The 21,949-nt window shown below is 38.0% G+C and overlaps 1 protein-coding gene across 2 annotated transcripts in view; it reads right to left on the bottom strand.

The window, feature by feature from the left end:
- Window positions 1-17,167, bottom strand: part of CUL4B (cullin 4B) — a 34,178-nt gene extending 17,011 nt beyond the window's left edge. Inside the window, exons 1-9 of one of the 2 annotated variants that reach the window (XM_040628441.1) lie at window positions 17,105-17,167; window positions 15,804-16,346; window positions 13,591-13,706; window positions 4,298-4,401; window positions 3,542-3,611; window positions 2,680-2,753; window positions 1,722-1,884; window positions 1,493-1,582; window positions 1,114-1,196 (exon numbers count right to left, since the gene is read on the bottom strand). In XM_040628441.1, the coding sequence (XP_040484375.1) occupies window positions 1,114-1,196; window positions 1,493-1,582; window positions 1,722-1,884; window positions 2,680-2,753; window positions 3,542-3,611; window positions 4,298-4,401; window positions 13,591-13,706; window positions 15,804-16,346; window positions 17,105-17,132 (1,271 nt within the window). In that variant the 5' untranslated portion in view covers window positions 17,133-17,167. The remainder of the gene's footprint in view (window positions 1-1,113; window positions 1,197-1,492; window positions 1,583-1,721; window positions 1,885-2,679; window positions 2,754-3,541; window positions 3,612-4,297; window positions 4,402-13,590; window positions 13,707-15,803; window positions 16,347-17,104) is intronic. The other variant, XM_040628444.1, reaches the window with a different exon arrangement.
- Between the last annotated feature and the right edge of the window lie 4,782 nt (window positions 17,168-21,949).

The raw sequence follows: 21,949 nt of genomic DNA, 5'->3' as shown, positions 1-21,949 counted from the left end.
GAGCAACGGGACGCCTGGGTGGCTCAGTCAGTTAGGTGTCTGACTCTTGATTTCAGCTCAGGTCATGAGGTCCGGCTTGTGGAATTGAGCCCACATCAGGCTCCACACTCAGAGGGCAGTATGCTTGGGATTTGCTCTCTCCCTCTCTCCCAGCTCTCTCTCTCTAAAACGGGTAAGTAAATCTTTAAAAAAAAAAAAAAAAAAGAGAGAGAGATAGGGGGGAGAGGGAGAGAAAGAATCCCAAGCAGGCTCTACGCCCAGCACCTGAGCCCGACTCAGGGTTCCATCTCACAACTCTGAGATCATATATGACCTGAGCCAAAATCAAGAGTTGGGACGCTTAACTGACTGAGCAACCCAAGCACCCCTCAAATAGCTTGTTTTATGTTAATTTCAATATTCCTATCCTATGTTTAAATGTATTGGTGCTCAGAGTTACTCTACTTACACCATAAGAAAGAAAAGCGCATTATTTCAGAATTTGATTTACATCACTAAATAAATATTTCCATGGTCTTGCTGTGGCTGGCTTTTTCCAAGTTTTTCTGCTTTTATTAGGAAGGCAGTTATCTATGCTGCTTACAGGAACTCCTTGGTTGGTAATATTTAGGAAAGCACAGAAACGGTTTCTCCTCCTAACATCTACTGAATTTTAATCAGCCTTAAGATTTCAAAGATCACATCAGCTTCTAACACTATTTTTACTTATTTGCCGCTACCATTTTAAAAGTGATCTCTTTATAAATTGGTCAATTACCTTTCTGAAGAATTTTTTTTTTCATTTTTTTTTTTTTACAAAGTAAGCTCTACACCCAGTGTGGGTCTTGAACTCATGACCCTGAGATCAAGAGTCACATGCTCTAATAAATGAACCAGCCAGGCACCCCTCTAATAATAAATATTATTTTTAAATTACTTAAACACATACACATACACATATTAGATTTATTAAATCTAATTAACTGGGGAAAATGAAGTTACATCAAGAAAACAATTGTTAAAAATCTCAAATCACACCTGAAAATAGGTACTAATGGGTTTGGGGACACAAAGTGCCTTAAGTGATTCAACACTACTGGTTAAAGTCTATTAGGCTGAGCATATAATACTTACTGGGTGGTCTGATCTAAGTAAGTAATAAGTCTGTCTGCTTCTTCTTCTAGACGTTTGTTAACATGATGAAGATATTCAGGAACCTAAAAGACAGTTTTTTATATTATTGTTTTCCTCCCCATAAACCATTCAGAAAATGTAAAGTCCAAAAGATCCCGGGAGCAGCCCTGTCAAATGTGACAGGGTTGAATTTTATGTAAAATTATAGGTAGTTTATGATCCAGAATTCTGGCCTTTAAGAAGAGAGAAAAGAAAGAGCACCTAAGTGAGAAAAAAGCATCACAATGTTGGGAAGATAAATGCAAAGGGCAGTTTATGTTCTAGAATGTAAGGTCTATTGTGAGACACGGTGGATTTATTAATCATGATTTTTAAATACCTCTCTTTCCTGCATTAATTTTTGGCCTTCAGCTGCATAGAGCCGGTTAGTTTCTTCCAAAAATCGTTGTTCAAAAGAATCCTGATAAATCTGGGAGGAGGGATCAAAATAAAGGAGTTCATTTATTCAATAAATATTTATTAAATGTCCTCTACGTGAACAGCACTGAATTTGGTTTTTAAACATCAAACTAGGAATAGCAATCAGCTCTTAAGTGAAGTTAACTTACTTGCAAATCAGAGAGCATGCTTAAAAGGCTTCGGAGTAAACTTCTATCAATTGCTTCACCATTCCTTTCCCTCTCAATCAAGAGAAGAATGCCATCAATTGTCTTATTCTGGACTTTCTGATCACTTATAATATGAGCCCTAAATAACTCCAGTCCCATGTCCCTAAAATAAAAAAATATATAGAATCAAAATTAAATGACAACAATACCAGTTCTAGAGAGGCCTGCTTAACTTCTCACCACATGTTAATTAGGGTCCAGATTTGAAGCCGCAATTGTAAAAAGATAAAATCCACACATTTAATTTTACACAATATTATTAGAGTTAAAGCATACAGGAAACTCATTTAGTCTTTAATGAGAACTGAAGCTAAATTCCTGTCTTCCTCCATAACTAAGTTTTGTTGTATTATTTCCTCTGGTGGATTTCTTCCTTGGTCAAATCAAGAGACAAAATTAGTTCAAAGACAAAATGGCTTTCACTGTACTGGTAATGAAGGCTTAATTGGTCATTTGTCATCTGGCTTCAGTACTCAAAAATCAGTAAACTCTCCAGTAATTACTGTAGGTAGATGCTAGGCACAAGGTGGGGAAAGAGCTCATTATACTATTCTATTTTCGTGTATACGTGGAATTTTCCATAGCAATGTTAACAGATAATGAGCAAACTCTTGATAAACAACAAAATAACGCACACTCCTAGACAGTCCAGAGCAAACTTTAATCCCCTTGGCTAACAAAAAAACTTCTTCATTAAGTTATATGCTCAGGGAATGTTAGTTATCTCCAGTATTAGAACAGGCAAAACATAATTAAGAAGGTAAAACTGCTATAAATACAAGTCTAGAAGCCAAATTTGAGTTTTTAGGAGAATATTCACAGTATCACTTACTCTCTTTCCATTAGTGTAACTAAGATTTGACTATGATTTCTAACAATTTTTTTCTGGCATCCTTACCAAATGGAGGGTAGCATTGAATTCTGTAGAACATAAGTTCTATCCAGAAACAGAAAAATACTCCTGATCATGATCTGCCAACAAAAAAGAAATAGATTTTTAGATTTTGTTAAGCTGAAACATTTGCTCTTGATAAAATAATAAAATTGCAGGGTTTACTTTTATATATACTAGACTACTACATACAGATAAAGAAATCTACCTGAGAATACGCCCATACCATTTTTATTAAACTATTCTATTGTCTTAATCCTCGCTGTAGTTTCTAGAAAACGGACACTTAAAATGGTCCTATGACTTCTCTGCAACTTGAGATGTAACTGAAAATAAAAACAGGGAATTAAGGGGACATACATACAATTCCTCCTCAGTAACAGAGCTCATTCAGAGTGAAACTGACCTAAATTGTACATGTGTGGTTCTGGGTAGGAGGATTTTAAGATTTTTAGTTTGCAGAATATAAATTATAAAATAAATACCAGATTAGGGAGAAAGGAAAAGGTGATCTGAATGAACTAAAATGCAGGACCATCAGGCACCTTCACAGGCAATCAAGCAGGTGGGTGGGACATCCATCAAGACTAACAGACAAAAATGTAACTTTTTTTAAAATGAGATACTTTTTGGTTAAGTGTAACAAAACTAAAAATGATCCTAAGGTGCAAGTCATTCTAAAATGGTGATTTCCCTATAACTTGCAGTTTTAAAATAGAAAACCAAAATTAGCATTCAATTCAGAGTAAGAGCAGATATCGAGGCAATCCCCCTCCACTGCAAAGCTTTTAAAACTAACATCCACGTATTTGAAGAAATTCATTTAACTACAATATTTAGCTGAAACATAATAATTTCTCCAGCTTACCATTTGTCTGCAATGATTTTGCCAGCATCTATCAATTTTCTTTAGAAAAAGAACACTATCCAATGAATCCATGAAATATGTCAAGGATATTTTTAAGTGCTTAGTACAAGTAACATAAGCAATGTAAGAGCATATTTGGCTTAAATATGGAGTATTACACACTAAATAAAAATAGGGACCCCTGGGTGGTTCAGTCAGTTAGATGCCTGCCTTCAGCTTGGGTCATGATACCAGGGTCCTGGGATCGAGTCCCACATCAGGGTCCTTGCTCAGCGGGGAGCCTGCTTCTCCCTCTGCCTGCTGCTCCCCCTGCTTGTGCTCTCTCTCTGGCAAATAAATAAAATCTTAAAAAAAACCCACTAAACTAAATAGCACTTAATTATAGAAAAAAATGCTATTTCTTAAACTATAAAAAAGTTTTAGGTCCCACTCAATACCTTTTAGAACAAGTCTTACACATAAGTGAGCATTATGTTGTTTATGATTTCCCTTAGAAGATTATTTTTCCTTCTATGGAAATTTGTTAGGACAAAAAGAGTAAAGAAATAAGGACATCTTATTTGCACTAACATCACAATGTAGACTTGGAACCTAATTAAAGCTGAAAATTCAAAAACTCGTTTCTTCTTTCTCCAGAAACATAGGAATAGTAACAACTCTACAAAACACAGTCATTCCATCTCAAGTTGGGTTAAATAGTGAGGGATAAGGAGGGAACAGATAAAAATACAGTATTTTTGGTTTTTAAAAGGATATTCTCTGAACTGATGAATCTGTGCTTTGATGTGATCTTCACAAATCTGTCTCAGCTGTTTGTACAAGTTTGCAGAAATCTTGTAGGAACAGAGATTTTCTACAGCCTGCAAGATTAAACACACACTCGCTTAAGAAGAAAACGGGGTTATTGATTATTTATATCAAATTCTTATCAGTATTTTTACATCGCTTTATTAAAAAGGGTTATTTATCCATTTAAAACACAAAGTAAAAAAATATGAATGCTAGTGAACTTTTTCATAATCTATGTACCAAAAAAAAACCCCAGTAATATATTTATTATGGCTGTTCAGACTAAGGATGGAGGGATTCAAGCCAAGTTCTACCCTGCAGAGACATCCAATTTATAACAATGACTACATATAAATGCTGTCTTGTTCTTAAAAATGTTAATTATTTTCATATGCAGAATTTCATTTTGAGTTCAAAAAACAGTTTCACCAATTGTTTATCAGATGGATTGGCAGGCTGACCACCACTGCATTAAAACTTTTACTTTCTTTGGTTTTCCTGAACAGAACAATGGATAATTGCTAGCAGTATTATAATGAGCATGATGCAAACACCAAGTATTTTTCTCTAATATTTGTTTATGAATATTTAAATATAGAGGCTTTAAAATCTGTACAATTAAGTAAACATTAATTACAACAGAAATGACTATTTTTACTTCATTCTAATAGTTGAATTGGTCTTCTTTTATACTCAGATCCCAAAAGGACAAACTTCAGATTTCTGTGAGTTTCTTGCTATGTGTATCAAAGACTTTCAAATTTAAAACAATAGGCATGGTAAACTCTTTGGATGAACTCTGATTTAATCTACAATTCCAACTAGTAATGACTTCAGTATTAACACCAGGATTCCTTTCTCACCACAACAAAAGGCAGAAAATCCATTAAAATTGACTCTAAGGGAGGATCCAAGTTCTGTAGGTTGCAGTGTAATTTTATGAATACGTACTTGGAAGTCACATTCCCAGCATGCAGGTCCAGTAAATAAATTAGCAAATGAAAAGAAAGCTGAAAGAAAACCACTTATTTCATTGCAGGAAAGTCACTGCACCTCACCAGGAAACAGCAGGCCAATTAGATCCAGTAGCTAAGGAGGAGTAAGAAAGCTGATTCTCCTCTGGACGCATTCCATGGGGCCTTGGATTAGGCCACAAAGACCTAAAGGGTTTATTTATGCTTATTTCATGATCCGTTCTGTTCACATTGGTTCTCTATGGACTCTTCCCCTTCCTTCTTTAGTATTTTTCTCATTGTATCTCATGTTCCTCTTGAATGACTCATTTTCTCAGCATTTCTCGTTTCCCTGCTTGGATTCTGTCTTTGTACTTCATCTTATCCACATTTCCCACTTCCAGTACTTCTCCAAGTCCTATTTCTCCCATTCCCTTCTGCTGTGTTTCTCTTTATTTATCTTCTCACAAAAGATACCATATTCCCTTACTACTCAATTGGGTCCCACCTCTTCCAATAAGCTTTCCTTAACTGCATCACCTGGCACTATCATCAATTATAACACACTGATTCGTCACTGAGTCAATACTATACCTTTTTAAAAATACTATACCTATTTGTGTATACCCCACCCCCCAATTCTCCTTAATGAGAAAAAGAGACTATGTGCTTGTTCATGTTTCCACATATTCTTTTAATGCTTTTTGGGGGTTTAAACCAGGCAATATGGTAAATATTAGAAAAACTAATGTACTTACAACTAGCAATGTGTGCTGCACATAGAAGGGGCTTATAGTGTAAGGAGAAAACTAACCAGAAAACACAGAATTACAAAACACTGCATTAGGTGCTAAGATGAGAATAAGCATAGAGACAAAGGCCCTAACCCAGTCTCTTTAGGACTGGAGCAAGTCAGGAAAGGCTTCCTGAGCAGCAGTAAAAAGCTGGAATCCCAAAGACCAGAGGAAAATGAAGAGCTAGTGGGAATATTGAGAAATAGAGAATTAAGCTGGGCTTTATATGCATACACTCTCCTCCGTGTTTAGTTGGAGAATTACTTAAGATGTCAGAGGTTAAGAAAAGCAGGAAAGGGAGCATCTAAGGTGAGTCTTGAAGGTCAAATTGGAACAGAACACTCTGCTTCTTTAGTTAGCCTTGACTGCTTCTTAACATATATAGACCAGATCTAGTAATTTCCCTTCCTTAACAAACTGTCATCAAGCTCCTCAAGTACTGTTATGGAGAAATTACATAATAGGTATAAAAAAATAGAAAGGACTGGGGCACCTGACTGGCTCACTCAGCAGAGCATGCGACTCTTGATCTTGGGGTTGTGGGTTTAAGGCATGTGTTGGGTGTAGCAATTATTCAAAAATAAATTCTTTTTTTTTTAAAGATTTATCTATTTGACAGAGAGAGAAAGAGCACAAGGAGAGGGAGTAGCAGGCAGAGGGAGAGGGAGAAGCAGACTCCCTGCTGAACAAGGAGCCCGATGCGGGACTCAATCCCAGGACCCTGGGATCATGACATGAGCCGAAGGCAACTGCTTCACTGACTGAGCCACGTAGCTGTCCCTCAAAAATAAATTCTTAAAAAAATCTTCTAAAAAAATACAAAGGACTGGGGCACCTGGGTGACTCAGTCGTTAAGCGTCTGCCTTCAGCTCAGGTCACGATCCCACGAGCCCCACATCGGGCTCCCTGCTCAGTGGGAAGCCTGCTTCTCCTTCTCCCTCTGCTGCTCTCCCTGCTTGTGTTCCCTCTCTTGCTGTATCTCTCTCTGTCAAATAAATAAAATCTTAAAAAAAAATTTTAAAAAAATACAAAGGACTGAACCATGTGGTGCATGGTCTAATATCATTTATGTAAAAAAGACAAAATAAACAAAAACACACACAGTTGTTTTTACATACATAAAACACTGTTGGAAAAAGATACTCCCCAAACTAATAATGTTTGTGGATAGAGGAACTAGCTGGGGGGAGGAGGGTAGAGGATAGGATGGAAGTGAAACTTTTCACTACGTACTCTGTAATACTTTTTGGGCTATGAACCAGATGAATATATTAAGTACTCAAAAAACTTAAATATTACCTCACCCAATAAACCCCTTCTATCTTCCCCACCACCACACTTTTCAGCATGGCATTCAAGGCCCAATTTTACTATTTTAGTAGTCTTATGTCTGTATATAATCTTCCATACACACCATGATCTAAACATTCTGCTTTCCTTACTTTTTAAAGCAAGGTTTGTTTGGAGCAGTCATGTGTGCCTAAAACAGGGGCTTCCAAAAATTTTTGACAAGCCATAGCAAGAAATACATCTTATGTCACAATCCACTGTATGTAAAATAAATTCATGTAATTAAAACAAAATCTTCATGAAACTACACTTATCATTACTATGTGTGATGTTCTCCAATTATTTTCTATTTTGTCTTTTAAAAAATGCTGGTCATTGGGGTGCCTGGGTGGCTCAGTTGTTTAAGCATTTGCCTTTGGCTCGAGTCATGATCCCAGGGTCCTGGGACAGAGCACCACGTCAGGCTCTCTCCTCAGTGGGGAGCTTGATTCTCCCTCTCTCTCTGCAGCTCCCCCTGCTTGTGTGCTCTCTCTGTCAAATAAATAAATACAATCTTAAAAAAATAAAAAATAAATTAAAAAATGCTGGTCACGAACTTCTAATTTCATGAACCTACTAGAATATAAGTACCTAAGGGGCAAGACCTAAGTGATCTCTATATCCCCTGGCATCTGTCCAGCTTTGCACAAAGGAAGCAGTAACTGATTCAATAAGGACTGAGTGTTTACTAAGTACTCTGTACCCTGTTAGGTGCTGGGATAGAAACATGAATAGGAAGGTGTTAAATCACTACTTAAAACTTTGGGATAAGCTCTATTTTATTCCAGATCTTTGAAATGCACTATTAGAAATGTATTAAGTATTATTTTATATCTCACTTCACATGCAACTATTTTTATCAAACAGACTCTACATAGTTTTATAAGTCTCTTAAATAAAACTTTCTTTTTACTCAAGCTCCCAATCATTACTGGTAAAATATGCTGCCTTAAATCCTTTTTGAAGGTAATCAGATATAAAATAGGAACATTCTAGCAAGGTTCTAACCTTTATTTCTCTAAATCCCAGCCCCTACTCACCCCACCAAAATCCATACACGTCACATCAAGAAACATGTTTGATACAAACAAAACCATGCACTCCAAAGAAATGTAAACATGTAGCAAATGAAATGTAAAACTATAGTTCCTGAAATTTGATGCTTTGGGGAATACAGGATTTAAGAAACAGCAAAGGCACAAAAGATTGCATCTGGGACAAGGAAACGGAAATAAGGGTGAGCAGTTAAGTCTAGAATAAAAAAATGAAGAGAATTAAAATAAGAATAAAAAATGCAAAGACTACAAACATAATTAAACATGATAAGGGAGGAAATCTAGAAATTTTTCTGACTTAACAGTAACAGACACCCAGAGAGATAACTCTGGTCATTGGCCTAATGGGTTGGGTCTTATTTTTCAAACCATATGTTTAAAGAAAGGAAAGCACAACACAAAGTTTTCAAGAACTGATACAGTAATAAAATCTAAATTATCTTTTTACATTTAGTAAAAATGGTTGAAACAAGATACTTGAAATATATCAAAAACTAAGAACTCGCAGAAAGGAAGCCAGACATGAAATCTAATTTTTCTTTTTCATCTAGTAAAAAGGGTTTAAATAAGACTAAAATTACGAAAGACTGAAGTTCTAGTTGCAACTTTATAAATTGCAGGGATAATACTGAGTACTAGCTCAATAAAGAGAGAAGCAATACATAACATGACAGACTTAACATCAAGAGTGACAACAATTAAATAACCTTACATAGAACACAATTAGCTACTCGTCAATACAGAATACAAAAGGTGAACCTGGGTGGCTCAGTCGTTGAGCCTCTGCCTTCCGCTCAGGTCCTGGTCCCGAGTCCTGGGATCAAGCCCCACATGGAGCCCCGCACTGGGCTCCCTGCTCAGCGGGGAGTCTGCTTCTCCCTCTCCCTCTCCCCCTTGGCTTATGCTCTCTCTCACTTACTCTGTTTCTCTCAAATAAATAAAATCTTTAAAAATATATAAAGAAGACAAAAGCTGGTCATCTCTGCTAAGAATCTAACTGCTCTTCTGTAACCTCTGACTGCTTAAACAACCAGATTTTACAATGGGTAATACCCTATACTGGATGGACCAGTATTTGCTTCCGGTCGTATGGTCATCTACTTGATAAATGAAGCATTACTAGAAAAGTTCATTATTTAAGAATTATTTCACAAAAAGCTAACCAAACAAGAGCTCCCATTATTAATAATAAATAAAATTATTTCCATCAGAATTGAAGTATGGACTAGGCTTGCCTTCAAAGAAAATAGCTAGACATTTATATTAAGAATAAATGTTATACTTTCATATATAAACAACCAGCCCGCTCCAAAAAAAGGTAGCTGATTAAAAAACACTACACAGCTACTTATACAAAGGCTGACAACATGAGGAAAATAATCCCATTATTTAAAATACCCAAAATTCCAACGATTATAAGATACCACATGTAAAAAAACAAGACACATTCTTGAGAAGTAAAGCACACTGTTCCTAGAGAGTTCCTCTCTTTTTCTACTATTTTTTCAATTTGGCTAATGGTGTCTACTGACACATATTTGGAATGTAATCTATTTATCAGCCAGCTGTTTTGGCCCAGAGTGGATTTAGAATTTTAAAACATGTGTGGCTTTAGAGCTGTATAATAAAATATAATCTTAAAATAAAGGTATCTTTTTAAAAGATTCATTTATTGTCATCATCATCATCATAATCGATGACACCAAGAAGTAGCAGACATTATACTAAGTAGTTTTTGCAGTATTTTGCTTACAGCTCAACAACCCCGCCATGTAGGTTATGTTGGTCTTCCCATTTTACAAATGAGGAAAATAAGGCTTAGAGAAGTAACTTGCCTAAAGTTATGAGTGGCAGATCTCTCATCTAAGGCAGGCTGATCAACTCAAAAGTCAGTGCACTTAACCATACTATCTGTAGTCAATCAAAAACAAGCAAACAAACAAAAAAATCCCCCCAAACCAAAGCAACATTAACCACTGCCTCACACTTAGGATTTCAAGGTTGTCTAGGAAAGAGAATTTTTAAACTCAAGTACAACTCTCATTTAAAATCACTTCTAAAAGACATTTTGTTTCTTGCAAATGGACTCAGAACCACATGTTCTTTTCTAGAAATTAAAAACTTAGGGAGGCAGTACATGCAATCCGCACTAGGGACTTCCATGCTTAAGATTTAAAACATAACGGTTTTGCATGCACAGAAAAAAGTTCTGCATAGACATATGCCAAATAAACATTTACTTCAGAGACAGAGGGTAGGATGGGGGAATGAGGGGTTTGGTGAACTTTTGCTTGGTATACTACATACTTCTATAGTTTCAATTTTAGGAGAGTTAAGAGAGTACTTCTTTTTTCTTTCTTTTTTTTTTTTTTTTTTGCCATTTCCCTCCCCTACCCCCTCTTTAGGAGAGTACTTTTAATTTACATTTCAACCAGTCAAAATTAAACAAGCACCTGAAATCCAGATGGTATGAAATAATTTTACTCGCTTATCTTTTTATTCTTTTTTGAACTTGAACATCTCAAAATAAACTTTCTGAGAATAATCCAAAGGAGCATTTATAAAATTAAGGTCAAAAACACCAAAAGAGCTAGAAACAAATGCTTTTGAATTTATTACAGCAGAAACAGTAAAGTACTGTGAAAAGTGGAGAGTAAAAAGTTGTAACACTGATTTTAGGCTGAAGAAATGCAACTGAACAATAGCAGGTAATAATTCTGAAGTAGAAGAAAACTAAAACAAAAAATGTAACTATGAACTCTTGAAACATAAAAGAATTTAACAGAATCAATTTATCAGGAAAAATATTTTTGAACCCAAAAGCTCTAGAAAAATATTCAAGGTAAAGTAAATAGGGTTCATTAACAATCACGATCGATATGCTATAAATATAAAACATATAACATTATTGAAACTAAAGATGCTGTATACTATACCACCATATCCAAATAAACACCATATATATAAACAAATGAAAAAAATTAGCTTCTTTGAGGATAGTTTTTCTCCTTAAAGTCAATCTATTTGCCTCTACACTACACTACAGAGGTATTCTAAGTGCTGTGGTGTATTACTGAAGAAGCATAGCAGTGAAGGTGCACTGGACTTGAAACCTGGGCATCTCAGTTTGAATCTGGGCACATTATTTAACTTCCCTGAGACTCAGTTTCCCCATCAACAGAGGAATATTAACTACTACCCTGTCTACTTCACAAAGGGTTTCTATAATGCTTAAAAGATAATAAATGATAAACCTAATTTGTAGAGAACCACCTGCACTATATGAAGAAAAGCTATTGGACTACATGATCTCTTACGGCCTTTCCAACTCTAATTCCGTAATTCTACTTTTATTACTGTACAACTCAGGAGCCACATATGTAATATAGCAACATAGCCAAGTAACGTGGGCTTCTCCTTAATAGCTTAGTACTGCTACTACCTGACACAGAGTGTTATAAAGATTATATTGTATAACATTATTACTATGTGTTGGGCATTGTTCCGAGTGTTTTGCATGCACTGATTCTCACAGCAACAGAAACTGGTGATCTTAATTGACTTACTACAAGTGAAAAAGCCACACTGTGACTTATGAAAGAGCTTTAGTAGTGATAACATCATCTTATATTTCTATAACATAGTGCTTCAAGGTGTTTTTCACACCTATTTGATTCTTAGAGGCAACCCCGTGAGGTAGATAGGACAAGTATTCTTTCCCCTATTTTACAGGGGAGGAAACTGAAGCTGAGGGAGGTCTAGTTTCTTGCTCAAGATCAGAAAGGTAATAGCCACCAAAAGAAAATCCCAAATTGTCTTCCGACTCCTAATCCACGGTTTGTCCATTACCATACCACCTCTGCAACTAAAATGAATAGTTAAAAATAACAAATTCTGATAAATCAAACCAACTTAATTTCTTACAAGGTACTTATCAATATGAAAAACACAAACAGGGTGCCTGGGTGGCACAGCTGGTTAAGCACCTGACTCTTAGTTTTGGCTCGGTCATGATCTTGGGGTCATCACGACCCCGAGTCCTCACGAACCCGAGTCCAGCTCCACACTCAGCACAGAGCCTGCTTGAAATTCTCTCTCCTTCTGTCCTCCTCCCTGCTCAATCGCACATGGCCTTACTCTCTAAAATAAATCTTAAAAAAAAAAAAACACAAGCTATTGGGACTCTGAAGTATTTTTTTTATATGAAACTGCTTATGCTATAATGGAAAGTAACTTCTTGAAATGGTTGTCTCAAAAATACAGTAGGGCAGGGGCCCCTGGGTAGTTCAATTAAGCATCTGCCTTCGGCTCAGGTCAAGATCTCAGGGTCCTGGGATCAAGTCCCGCATTGGGCTCCCTGCTCAGCAGGGAGTCTGCTTCTCCCTCTCCCTCTGCTTCCCCCCTCTACCCCCGCTGCTGAATGCGCTCTAATAAATACAATCTTTTAAAAAAATACAGTAGGGCAAAATACCATGGTAGTAAGCAATCTAAATCAGTAATTGCTCTTAATAGTATATTTAAATTAAACACTTCAAGTATAGACCCATTTGTTAAGCAAAAGAAACAAACCTGCATCTCAGACCAAGTCACTGGACTACAACCTGAAGCTCATTTTTTGGCTAAGGACTGTCTTGTAGTCCAGAAAATAAAACAACCATAAAGAGCAAGAAAGAGAAATGGCAAAAGCCTACTAATAAGGAGGAAGAAAAAAGTAAACAGAGAATATCTGCATTTCTTGAGGCCTTTCCTATAGGCAAGTAACACCACTTAGCAAGAAGTACCATAACAGAATGACTTGTCACCAGAAATCGTCTTTGGGATCCGGGTTGCAGGATTCCATTATAGGTAAAACCTTGATTATACCAAGATACTCCTCACTGCAAATCCTAATCAGAAGGGTCCAAGATAAACCCAATATATACCAATATGACTGTACTCACAGTTTGTCAGAATGTCAGAGTATGTCAGAATATGTAGTCTGATTATAAAACAGAGTGCATAAATTAATCAAGAAATTTTCATTAGAAGGAAACCAAAAGTCTACATAAGGGCTCATTTCAAAGTAAAATCCATATACATACCACCTCAATTTATGCTAGCAAAATCTGGTTTTCCACATTAATACATACCTGATAGAGTTCTTCTAAATTGTACTTAATCGAAGTACTATTCTGGATAGCTTCCACCGCTTCTTTCAGTTTCTGCCATGTTTCATCCGTGTAGTTCTCTGGTAATTTAGGCTTATCTAGATAATATGTACAAGGTTGATATCAGAATATGTGGCATATAGTAATGGAAGGATCCATTAAAGTACAATAATAGTATTACTGCTTTTTAAGGGTAAATTGTGATTTTTGTAATAATTACATCTAAATATTAAAGTAGCTACTGTATCTAGGCTTAGCTTAAAGAATAACATTTGAAATGCCAGAATACTGTTTAATTCATTTTGACTCACCTATTAGAATTAAAGGTAAGGTTTTTCTTTTTTTCAATTGACTGTATTGCTTCAAAAAATAAAAATTCAAGCATCACAGATAAAAAATAACAATCCTGATCTTATTCCATCATACGTAAAACCCAAATCAGTTAACATTAATTTTGCACCTGAGATTTAAAATACTCAATGTCTACTATGCACAAGGTACTTTACAAACATCTTAATCTCCCTAAGGACGCTCTAAGGAAGGTTTTATCCCAGTCTTGCAACCGAGAAAACTGAGGCTGAAGACTCATTTAGTAAGGCTTGCCCAAGGTCATCAAAGCTAATCAATGGCAAAACTGGGATTCTAATCCAAGTCTGTTTGATCCTCACATCTATGCACCATCTACAAATGGAGAGCAACATCTTGACTCAGGTTTTAATTTAAACCACATCTATGAGCAGAGTGAAATTTAAAAAAATTAAAACATCCAAAGGACTCCAGAACCTATGTAGCATTTTCAGAATGGAAAGGACTATCTTAACCCAGGCTTTAACTTCACTGACCAGCAATGAGTATTTTTTTAAATTAAAACATTCTAATACTTTCACGATATGTTTTTAGTTTAAGAGGGAAAGAAAAAACCCAAACAAACAAAATCTCAGAAACCAGTATGCAAATGAAATTAGGATCATAGCTCATTTCTTTAAAAATTCTTGGCTATTAAATTGATATACTTTGAGTGGAACACTGAACACATTAGTCAATTACAATTCACATTTACTTCAGAAAGGTCTACTATTAAATCAGAAAGATTACAACACTCTTTAAGAACCTGGGGATCGGAGAGGAGTGACAGGAAAAAAAGAGAAGGTTAAAAATAAACACTATAACCCTCTGCTTTAAACAAAATAGAGCATATTCCTGATTTCTACACTGATGTTGCAAACACAAGTATTGAGAATCTAATTTTCTCAATACTAATATTTGGCCACAAGGCACTTATCTGGTAAATATTACTTCAGTTCATTCATTTACTTCTCCATTTAATAAGCATCTTAACATCTATTACCCGCCAGTTAAGGATGCTGAAAAACCAAGTCAGAAAAATAGAAACACAGTCAACAGAAAAAAAGTAATTCAGCTCAATTACGTTTTTAAAAACTGTTGATTTTATATACATCAATGCATTCAGAGTACTCTCAATCACGTATCTCAAACATAAAAGGAACAAATTTTCCTAAAAGCTGCAGGTCAGTACTTAAAAAAAAAATAGATGTAGTAATTGTTCCTATCTTTAGACTAGTGGTACACAGAGTTACTACTTCTGTGTATACAGTATTTTTCACTTCCAAACCCTACCTTTGGAAGAAATGCAGATATCACAAATATTTTTCTCCAAATACTGCTTCCACAATGAGTTTCAGGAATATAGTATCCAACATGATAAATCTAACTATAAATCATCATTGAGCATGAAAAGATTACCATTGCTACCTGCATTTCTAGGGACTAGAGAATGTGGCCTACTGAAGCATAAAAATAAAAATCCCAGCAGTGCCAAGGCTCACTATGCACCTGAAATAAATAAACCTCTTCAGAATACAAATTTCTCACCTGTATAATCCAGATCAATCATACCGATTGTCAATGTTATAATGAATAACAGATTAGATATAAGCTGAGCCAGACATCAAAATACTGCACAGAAACACTCGGTGTATGCTTCAGCACAAGAATACTAACCACCCCCGGAAAATGAACCCTCCACCCAAAAAAAGGACCTCCCTCCACCTCATTGATTATGCATAGAACATTAGGCCACCTCTATACTGTTTAATATATTAACATAAATAGAGCACGTGACCGCTCAAGTGTCAAATCCTTAGTAGGTGATTATGGATTTTGGCCTTGGTTACCTTTAAAGTTCTTGATCACTAACTTCTTAGCAGAGCCAGGCTTGCTGTTAGCAAAGCTAGAAGTGGTGGTAGAAGATTTGGCTAGGCCGTTTGCGTGATGCACCGAAGCCACAGAAGAGATTAATATACTCTTATTTTTAAGTTGCTGCTGCTGAGATGTTGCAGCAGTTGGTGAGGAAGAGGAGGAAGAGGAGGAGGATTCCTCAGCCATCTTCGCATCAAACCCTACAAACTCCAGGGTGTCTTCAAAACGCAGCTTCTTCTGTATCGGTACGTGGCTGGAAGTAGCCACTGAAACCCCCAGGCAGAAGGACGAGGTCGAAGGGGATGCCGAATCCCTGGGTTGTAAAGGAGGAGTGGAAGAAGAGGAAGAGGTGGAATCAAAGTCTTCTCTCTCGTTACTACTGTTACTGCTGCTACTGCTGCTGCTGTTTAACTTTCTCTTCTTGGCAGAGGTGGGCGGAGTGGTGCTGGTATTACCATCAGTGGCAGATCTGACCTCCTGAGCAGCAGCAGCAGCTGAGGGATTGGGGGAAGAAAAACCTGTTGGAAACATGAAAATAGCGGGGTCAACAGGCAGAGGAGCATCAAAAACCTACGTTTATATGCCTGCGTGCGTGTAGGAGAGAAGGTGGCAATGCTAGAGGGGGAAGGGAAGAAAGAGAGGAGAAACACAGAGGACGAGAAGGAAAGTGAAGGGGGGGCTACACCGGGGGAATGGGAGGGTTTGGGAAGGCGGATAGGCTGACACCAGGAGTGAGCAGAACGAGGGGGGAGAGCGAATGAGGAGGCAGACAGGTAAACGGCTGTGCCGTCCCCCTCCCCTGCTTTTCGGTCTCTCTCCCCCCTTTCTGCAGGAGCGACTCAGTGAGTCTGTGAGGCTGCAGCTCCTCCTCCTTTTCTCCCTCTCTCTGGGAGGGGAGATGCCGTGGTTGGGGGGAGGGGAAGGGGGAGGGGGAGAGAACCAGGGCTTGTTATTGTCAATAGCACAAGAGGCTAAAGATGGCGCCACTTCCGGTCACGCGGCGGCGAGGGCGGGGCGGTGACTGTCCTCGGGAGTGGGGGGTGGAGAGAAGCACTGCAGGCGCCCGGGGGGCGGGGGAGCCGGCTCCAGGGGAGGCGGCGGGAAAGCGGCGGCTAAGGCGCCCAAGACGCTAGTGATCCTTCGCTCGCTCTCGCTGTCCTTCCCCCTCCCTCTCCCGCTCCCCTTCCCTGGCAGCACTCTCCTCCCCCGGCCCGCCGGTAACTCCCACCCCCTCCTTAACGGTCCCGCGGGGAGCTTCGCGCTGCAGCGCCCTTACCGGAAGTGACTGGGCAGACACTTTTCATAGCGCCCAGATCCCGAAGCCCCCAGGTCCGCAGGACTTGAGTGGGGGGGGTGGGGGGGGAGAAAAGGGGGGGAAGAGAAGTGGAAAGGGAGGAGGGGGCGGGCTTTCGAGACACCTCCCGAGCTCCTGATTGGAGCTTTCTGAACCTGAGGCGGGCCGGGTGGGGGGAAGGTGGCGGGAGAGGCAGCGGGAAGAAGCCTGAAGGGGAGGGAAGGTGGTGACGGTGAGGGGCGGGGTGAGCTAGCTGGGAAAAAAGAGGAGGAGGAAGAGAGGAAGGGAGGGAGTAAAAAGTTAGGGAACCGAGAATGGAAACTTTGAAAGAGATAAAGGAATAAGGAGGGGTTGCAAGGCTAGGGGAGTAACCCGAAATGAAGGAAAACATAATGATGGCATTATGCCTGGTGCTATGGAGAAATGTCATGATGTTAAAATAGGAAAGGAAAAGAACCTAGATACTAAGAAAATGAGTTTTGCTTCGATTGAGCTACACATTGTTTCTTTTATGGCAAGGACACCCCTGGGCCTGAGTTTTGATTCCTTTCTCAATAATGTAGCAGCAAATCTTTTTACCTTCCTAACAGGAGCATTTTCTAAGATGGCTGGCCAGAGTTAAGGGTGCATTCTAAGGCCCAAGAAACAGGAAGCTAACTAACACCTCCCCCCAACACACACATACACAACACAGTTCCCAGTACCAAGCCCAACCCCGATCTCCTCCGTCATCAGTCCAGCAATTTACAGACTAAAACATAGCCACTTTTACCAAATCTCAGTTCATAACACTGTTTCGAAGAACACATTTTAGGGGAATGACATTGGCAAAAATCAATGTTTTCTACCAATGTATTCCACAAGCTCAGATTTCAAAAAGGATTACTCATAAGAACAAACCTCTAAATTTGGTTAAATTAGCAACAATAAACCTTGTAAATTTTCTGCTGGGAGTTTTTATTTAACCCGAGGGGATGGGGGGGGGCAGCACAATGTCAAATAAACTAGATTTGCCAACCTGTTGATCATTCTAACTGCAGAAACATTCAACAAACATGTACTGAAAAGACTTTATGCCACATGCTATACCAGGTTCCTGCCATTGAGAAGCCAGTAGGGGAAGACAATTTCAAAACTAATTTCTGCAACAGTTCTATAACAAATGTACAAAGTGCTCTGGAAACAGGTGAATCGAGATTTGGAGGAATTTTGGAATAGTCAGTTTCACAGAGGAGTTGTTTATGCTGGGTCCCAAAGTGGGAATTGCCAAAAAGACAAGAGGGGAGAGATGAAAGGCATTCTGGGGAGCAGAAATGGGCAAAGCAGGGAGTTGTGAAAGGGCCTGTTTATGGGAATACGGAGAGTGCAGCGAAGCTGAAAAGTAAGATGTCTAGTTGGAAGTAAGGAAAATGAGGCTCAAGAGTGGGGTAGGTGGCCAAGGGCAGGTGGCCCAAAATGTAACACAATGGCATATTGATTATTTTGAATTGAAGCTACTTAGGAAGCAACTGTTGCAAGGACAGGAAGACCCTCTGCTGTCCCCCTGAAAGCAAGAAACAAATTTCGCATAAGAAAAATATCCTCCCTCGGGCACCTGGGTAGCTCAGTCAGTGAAACGTCTGCCTTGGGCTCAGGTCATGATCCTGGGGTCCTGGGATTGGTCCCACATAGGGCTCCCTGCTCATCGGGGAGCCTGCTTCTCCCTCTCCCTCTCCCTCTGCCTCTCTCTCACTTGTGAATAAATAAAATCTTTAAAAAAGGAAAAGAAAAAGAAAAATATCCTCCCTGTACTAAGATGTAAAAAAAAAAAAAAATCCGTATCACCAGAGACAGAGACTTTAAAGCTGAGAAAGCTGAAGAAACATTTTTCTAATCTACCTCAATCTAAATTCTGCTTAGAATTCCCTACTAAGTAAAGCTCCCAATCACCTGTTTACTTTACCCTGTCAATTCCTCACAAATTTGTTGTCTCATTGTCTAAAATGTATAAAAACTGCCTTAGTCATTTCTTGGGGTCTGAGTTTTGTTATTGGTCCTCTGTGCCCACATAATAAAACTTTGGGTTTTTTCTCCTATTAATCTGTCTCCTGTAAATTTAATTCGTAATCAGATGGAAGACCTTGAAGGGTAGAGGAAGAATTTTTCCTTCCCTCCTCTGGCACACAAAGCCAAAAATCTGGTCTACCCTGTAGCCTAGAGTAGATAGCAAGGAGAGGAGGGAACAAGCTGGGCTTTTAAAAGCAGGGGAGTAACAGGATGGTGGTGGTGTAAAGCAGTTTGTATTGTATAGTTTGAGATAGACAAATCAGAACTCTAAGAATAAATCCATTTTCTAGCCATTTAGACAAGCCCACGTTTTATTTATGTATTTATTTTTAAATTTTTAGGTCTTCAAAAGTCTTTGGTTAAAATGCAAATCCTCCTAGAAAGAGGTACCACCTTGAGCCACTATGGCTTTGTGCTGTTTGATGACAATTGGCCAAGAGCAAGGCTCTAATGGGACTTAGGCCCTAGGGCCACAGAGAACTGTAGTAGATGCTGAAAAGGGGGTAAGATGGACTCCTATCTGTTTTGAATGTACCATTTTGTTCTTGCTGCCTGAAATGAGACTGTAGACTCTTAAAGCAAAGGAAAGTACCCTAAAACATTAAATCCTCCTTTATTGTGTCTCGTATTTCACACGATGCTGAATAACTGTAAATGCAGAGAAAATACTTATTGAATTGAATATCTCATTGAATGAGAATAAAATAACACCATGTCTTTACAGGGGAGGATTAACTGGCTAATTTTCCAGATTTAATGAACAAGGTTGTTCTAATTTGTATAGTTCTATTCCTTAGAAGGGTGTATGGATGGGCCAGCTGATAATGGCTCAAATTGATACCTTTTCTAGAAGAATTGGCAATTTAACCAAAGACTTCTCAAGACCAGAAAAATGGGGCTCGTTCTAATTCGTGTAATTATATTTCTTAAAGGGTATATGAAAGGGCTAGCCTAGCTATTTTTAAAATTACAAATATCAGTACAGCTGAAAGGGAACAGACATAAAGACAGAAAACTGCTTTTGCCATTCAAAGATAAACTTTTATACTAACATAAAACATAGCTGAGTCTTGTTAATATTCAACTACATTCTAATAATAATAGCTCCCAAGCTGACATGATTATCTAAGCCCTTCAGTCTTCCAAGTTACATGCTGGCTCTAAAAGCACAGATCCTTGGCTCTTCAGCGCTAGTTCACTTTGAATGACCTAATAGTCTAACTTACTATTTAAGTTTTCCATGAAATATCCTTAAATGAGTTTTGTGGAAAAAATATTTTTCTTTTTTATCTTGGTGACTAATTGTAATCTTCCTTTTGATATCCTAACAACCTTATTTTATTTTGTGCCAGGTCAATCCTCACATATTTAGCATATCTTAATATGGATATGTAATTTTAATAATGATTTTTTAATTTAGCATTTAGATTTTGTGGCACAAACCAACTTAGATATTACTATATGATGTGTGAGGGCCAGAACTTTGTGCCTTCTTGGACCCTTGGACCAATTTAAAAAGAAGAAAAACTTTCCATGCTTCTTTGTAAATCATCTTTTAAATCAAGAATCAAATAATTGGGCTAATCAAAACATAAGCATATATATTCTATACACCTAAACATTTGCCAACCAACGTTAAACAAATTCTCAACATTAAAATACATTTCTCAAGGTTGAACTCACTGAAACCACAATAATCAAGACATGCAATGTAGGACACCATACAATTATGGCCATTATCAGACTAAACCAGATTGGGCACTTAACATATCCATATATAGAATCTTTCATCTTGTGAGTTCAACTCATACCTTAGAAACATTAATTAAACTTTACAGTGCTGCCAGATGAAGTATAGTTATTATTGGTATTCTTTTAATCAAGCAAATAAAATAAATCTGTAACTATTTATAAAGGTAAATATACACACAAAAGAAGAAATACAAAGACAGGACTAGTTTTTCTCATGTCCATTCCCCTATTTCAGCAGTTATGTCTCTAAAAAAGAGTGTGACCTGTTTCCTTTTTTTGATCACGGGGATTCCCCAAGGTGCTTGATTCTGAGTCTTTTCCAGACATCTCAGAGCAGGGCCTTGTTATCCACAGGTGGGATTTTCCTTAAAAATAGGAGATACTGCTTGCTTAGGAGAATACTAAAAATGTTTCTGCAGCAAGCATTGCTTAGGAATGTGTCTAGAAAACACAACTGGTGGGTAAAAGGTAGTCCATGTTCCCTATCTGCCTTTCTGAAGGACCATCTTTGAAGCAGGGAAATACAGAAAAGGCAAACCAAGCAGTGGTGAGGTAGCCAGCATTACATCATAATAAGGGCCTTGTGATGCTATCAACAGCAAGGGGCGGCTAGGGGAAGACTGAGGAGGTCAAAGCTTAAGCAAACATAATCCAACTACACGATGTGAATTCACTCTTTGCCCATCCTAGAGTTTAAAGCAAGGAACTTGACAACAAATGCTAAACCCGTGGTGCTCAGTACAATGTAAATAAATAACACAGATCTCATATTTTTAACAAAATCATTTATCTTCTTCATAAAATATCAACCAAAGACTTACTGACTTGGGTACATCAAACATTTGAAGACTTAGCCCCTTATCTCAGAGATTTTACCTACAGTTGTACCTGTGAACCATCTGGAAAGCTGATTTAAGGACTAACAGTTAGGGCCAGGCCATTTTCCCTGGGGGTTTGGGGTGGAGGACTAGATCAGCCACAGATTACTTCCTTTGGTGCTGCCAAGCACTTGCTTATTGTGGAGTTGCT

The sequence above is a fragment of the Ursus maritimus genome, assembly GCF_017311325.1.
Source record: "Ursus maritimus isolate PB19 chromosome X unlocalized genomic scaffold, ASM1731132v1 scaffold_X1, whole genome shotgun sequence".
Lineage (NCBI taxonomy): Eukaryota > Metazoa > Chordata > Mammalia > Carnivora > Ursidae > Ursus > Ursus maritimus.
This window is presented reverse-complemented; position numbering and strand designations above follow the sequence as displayed.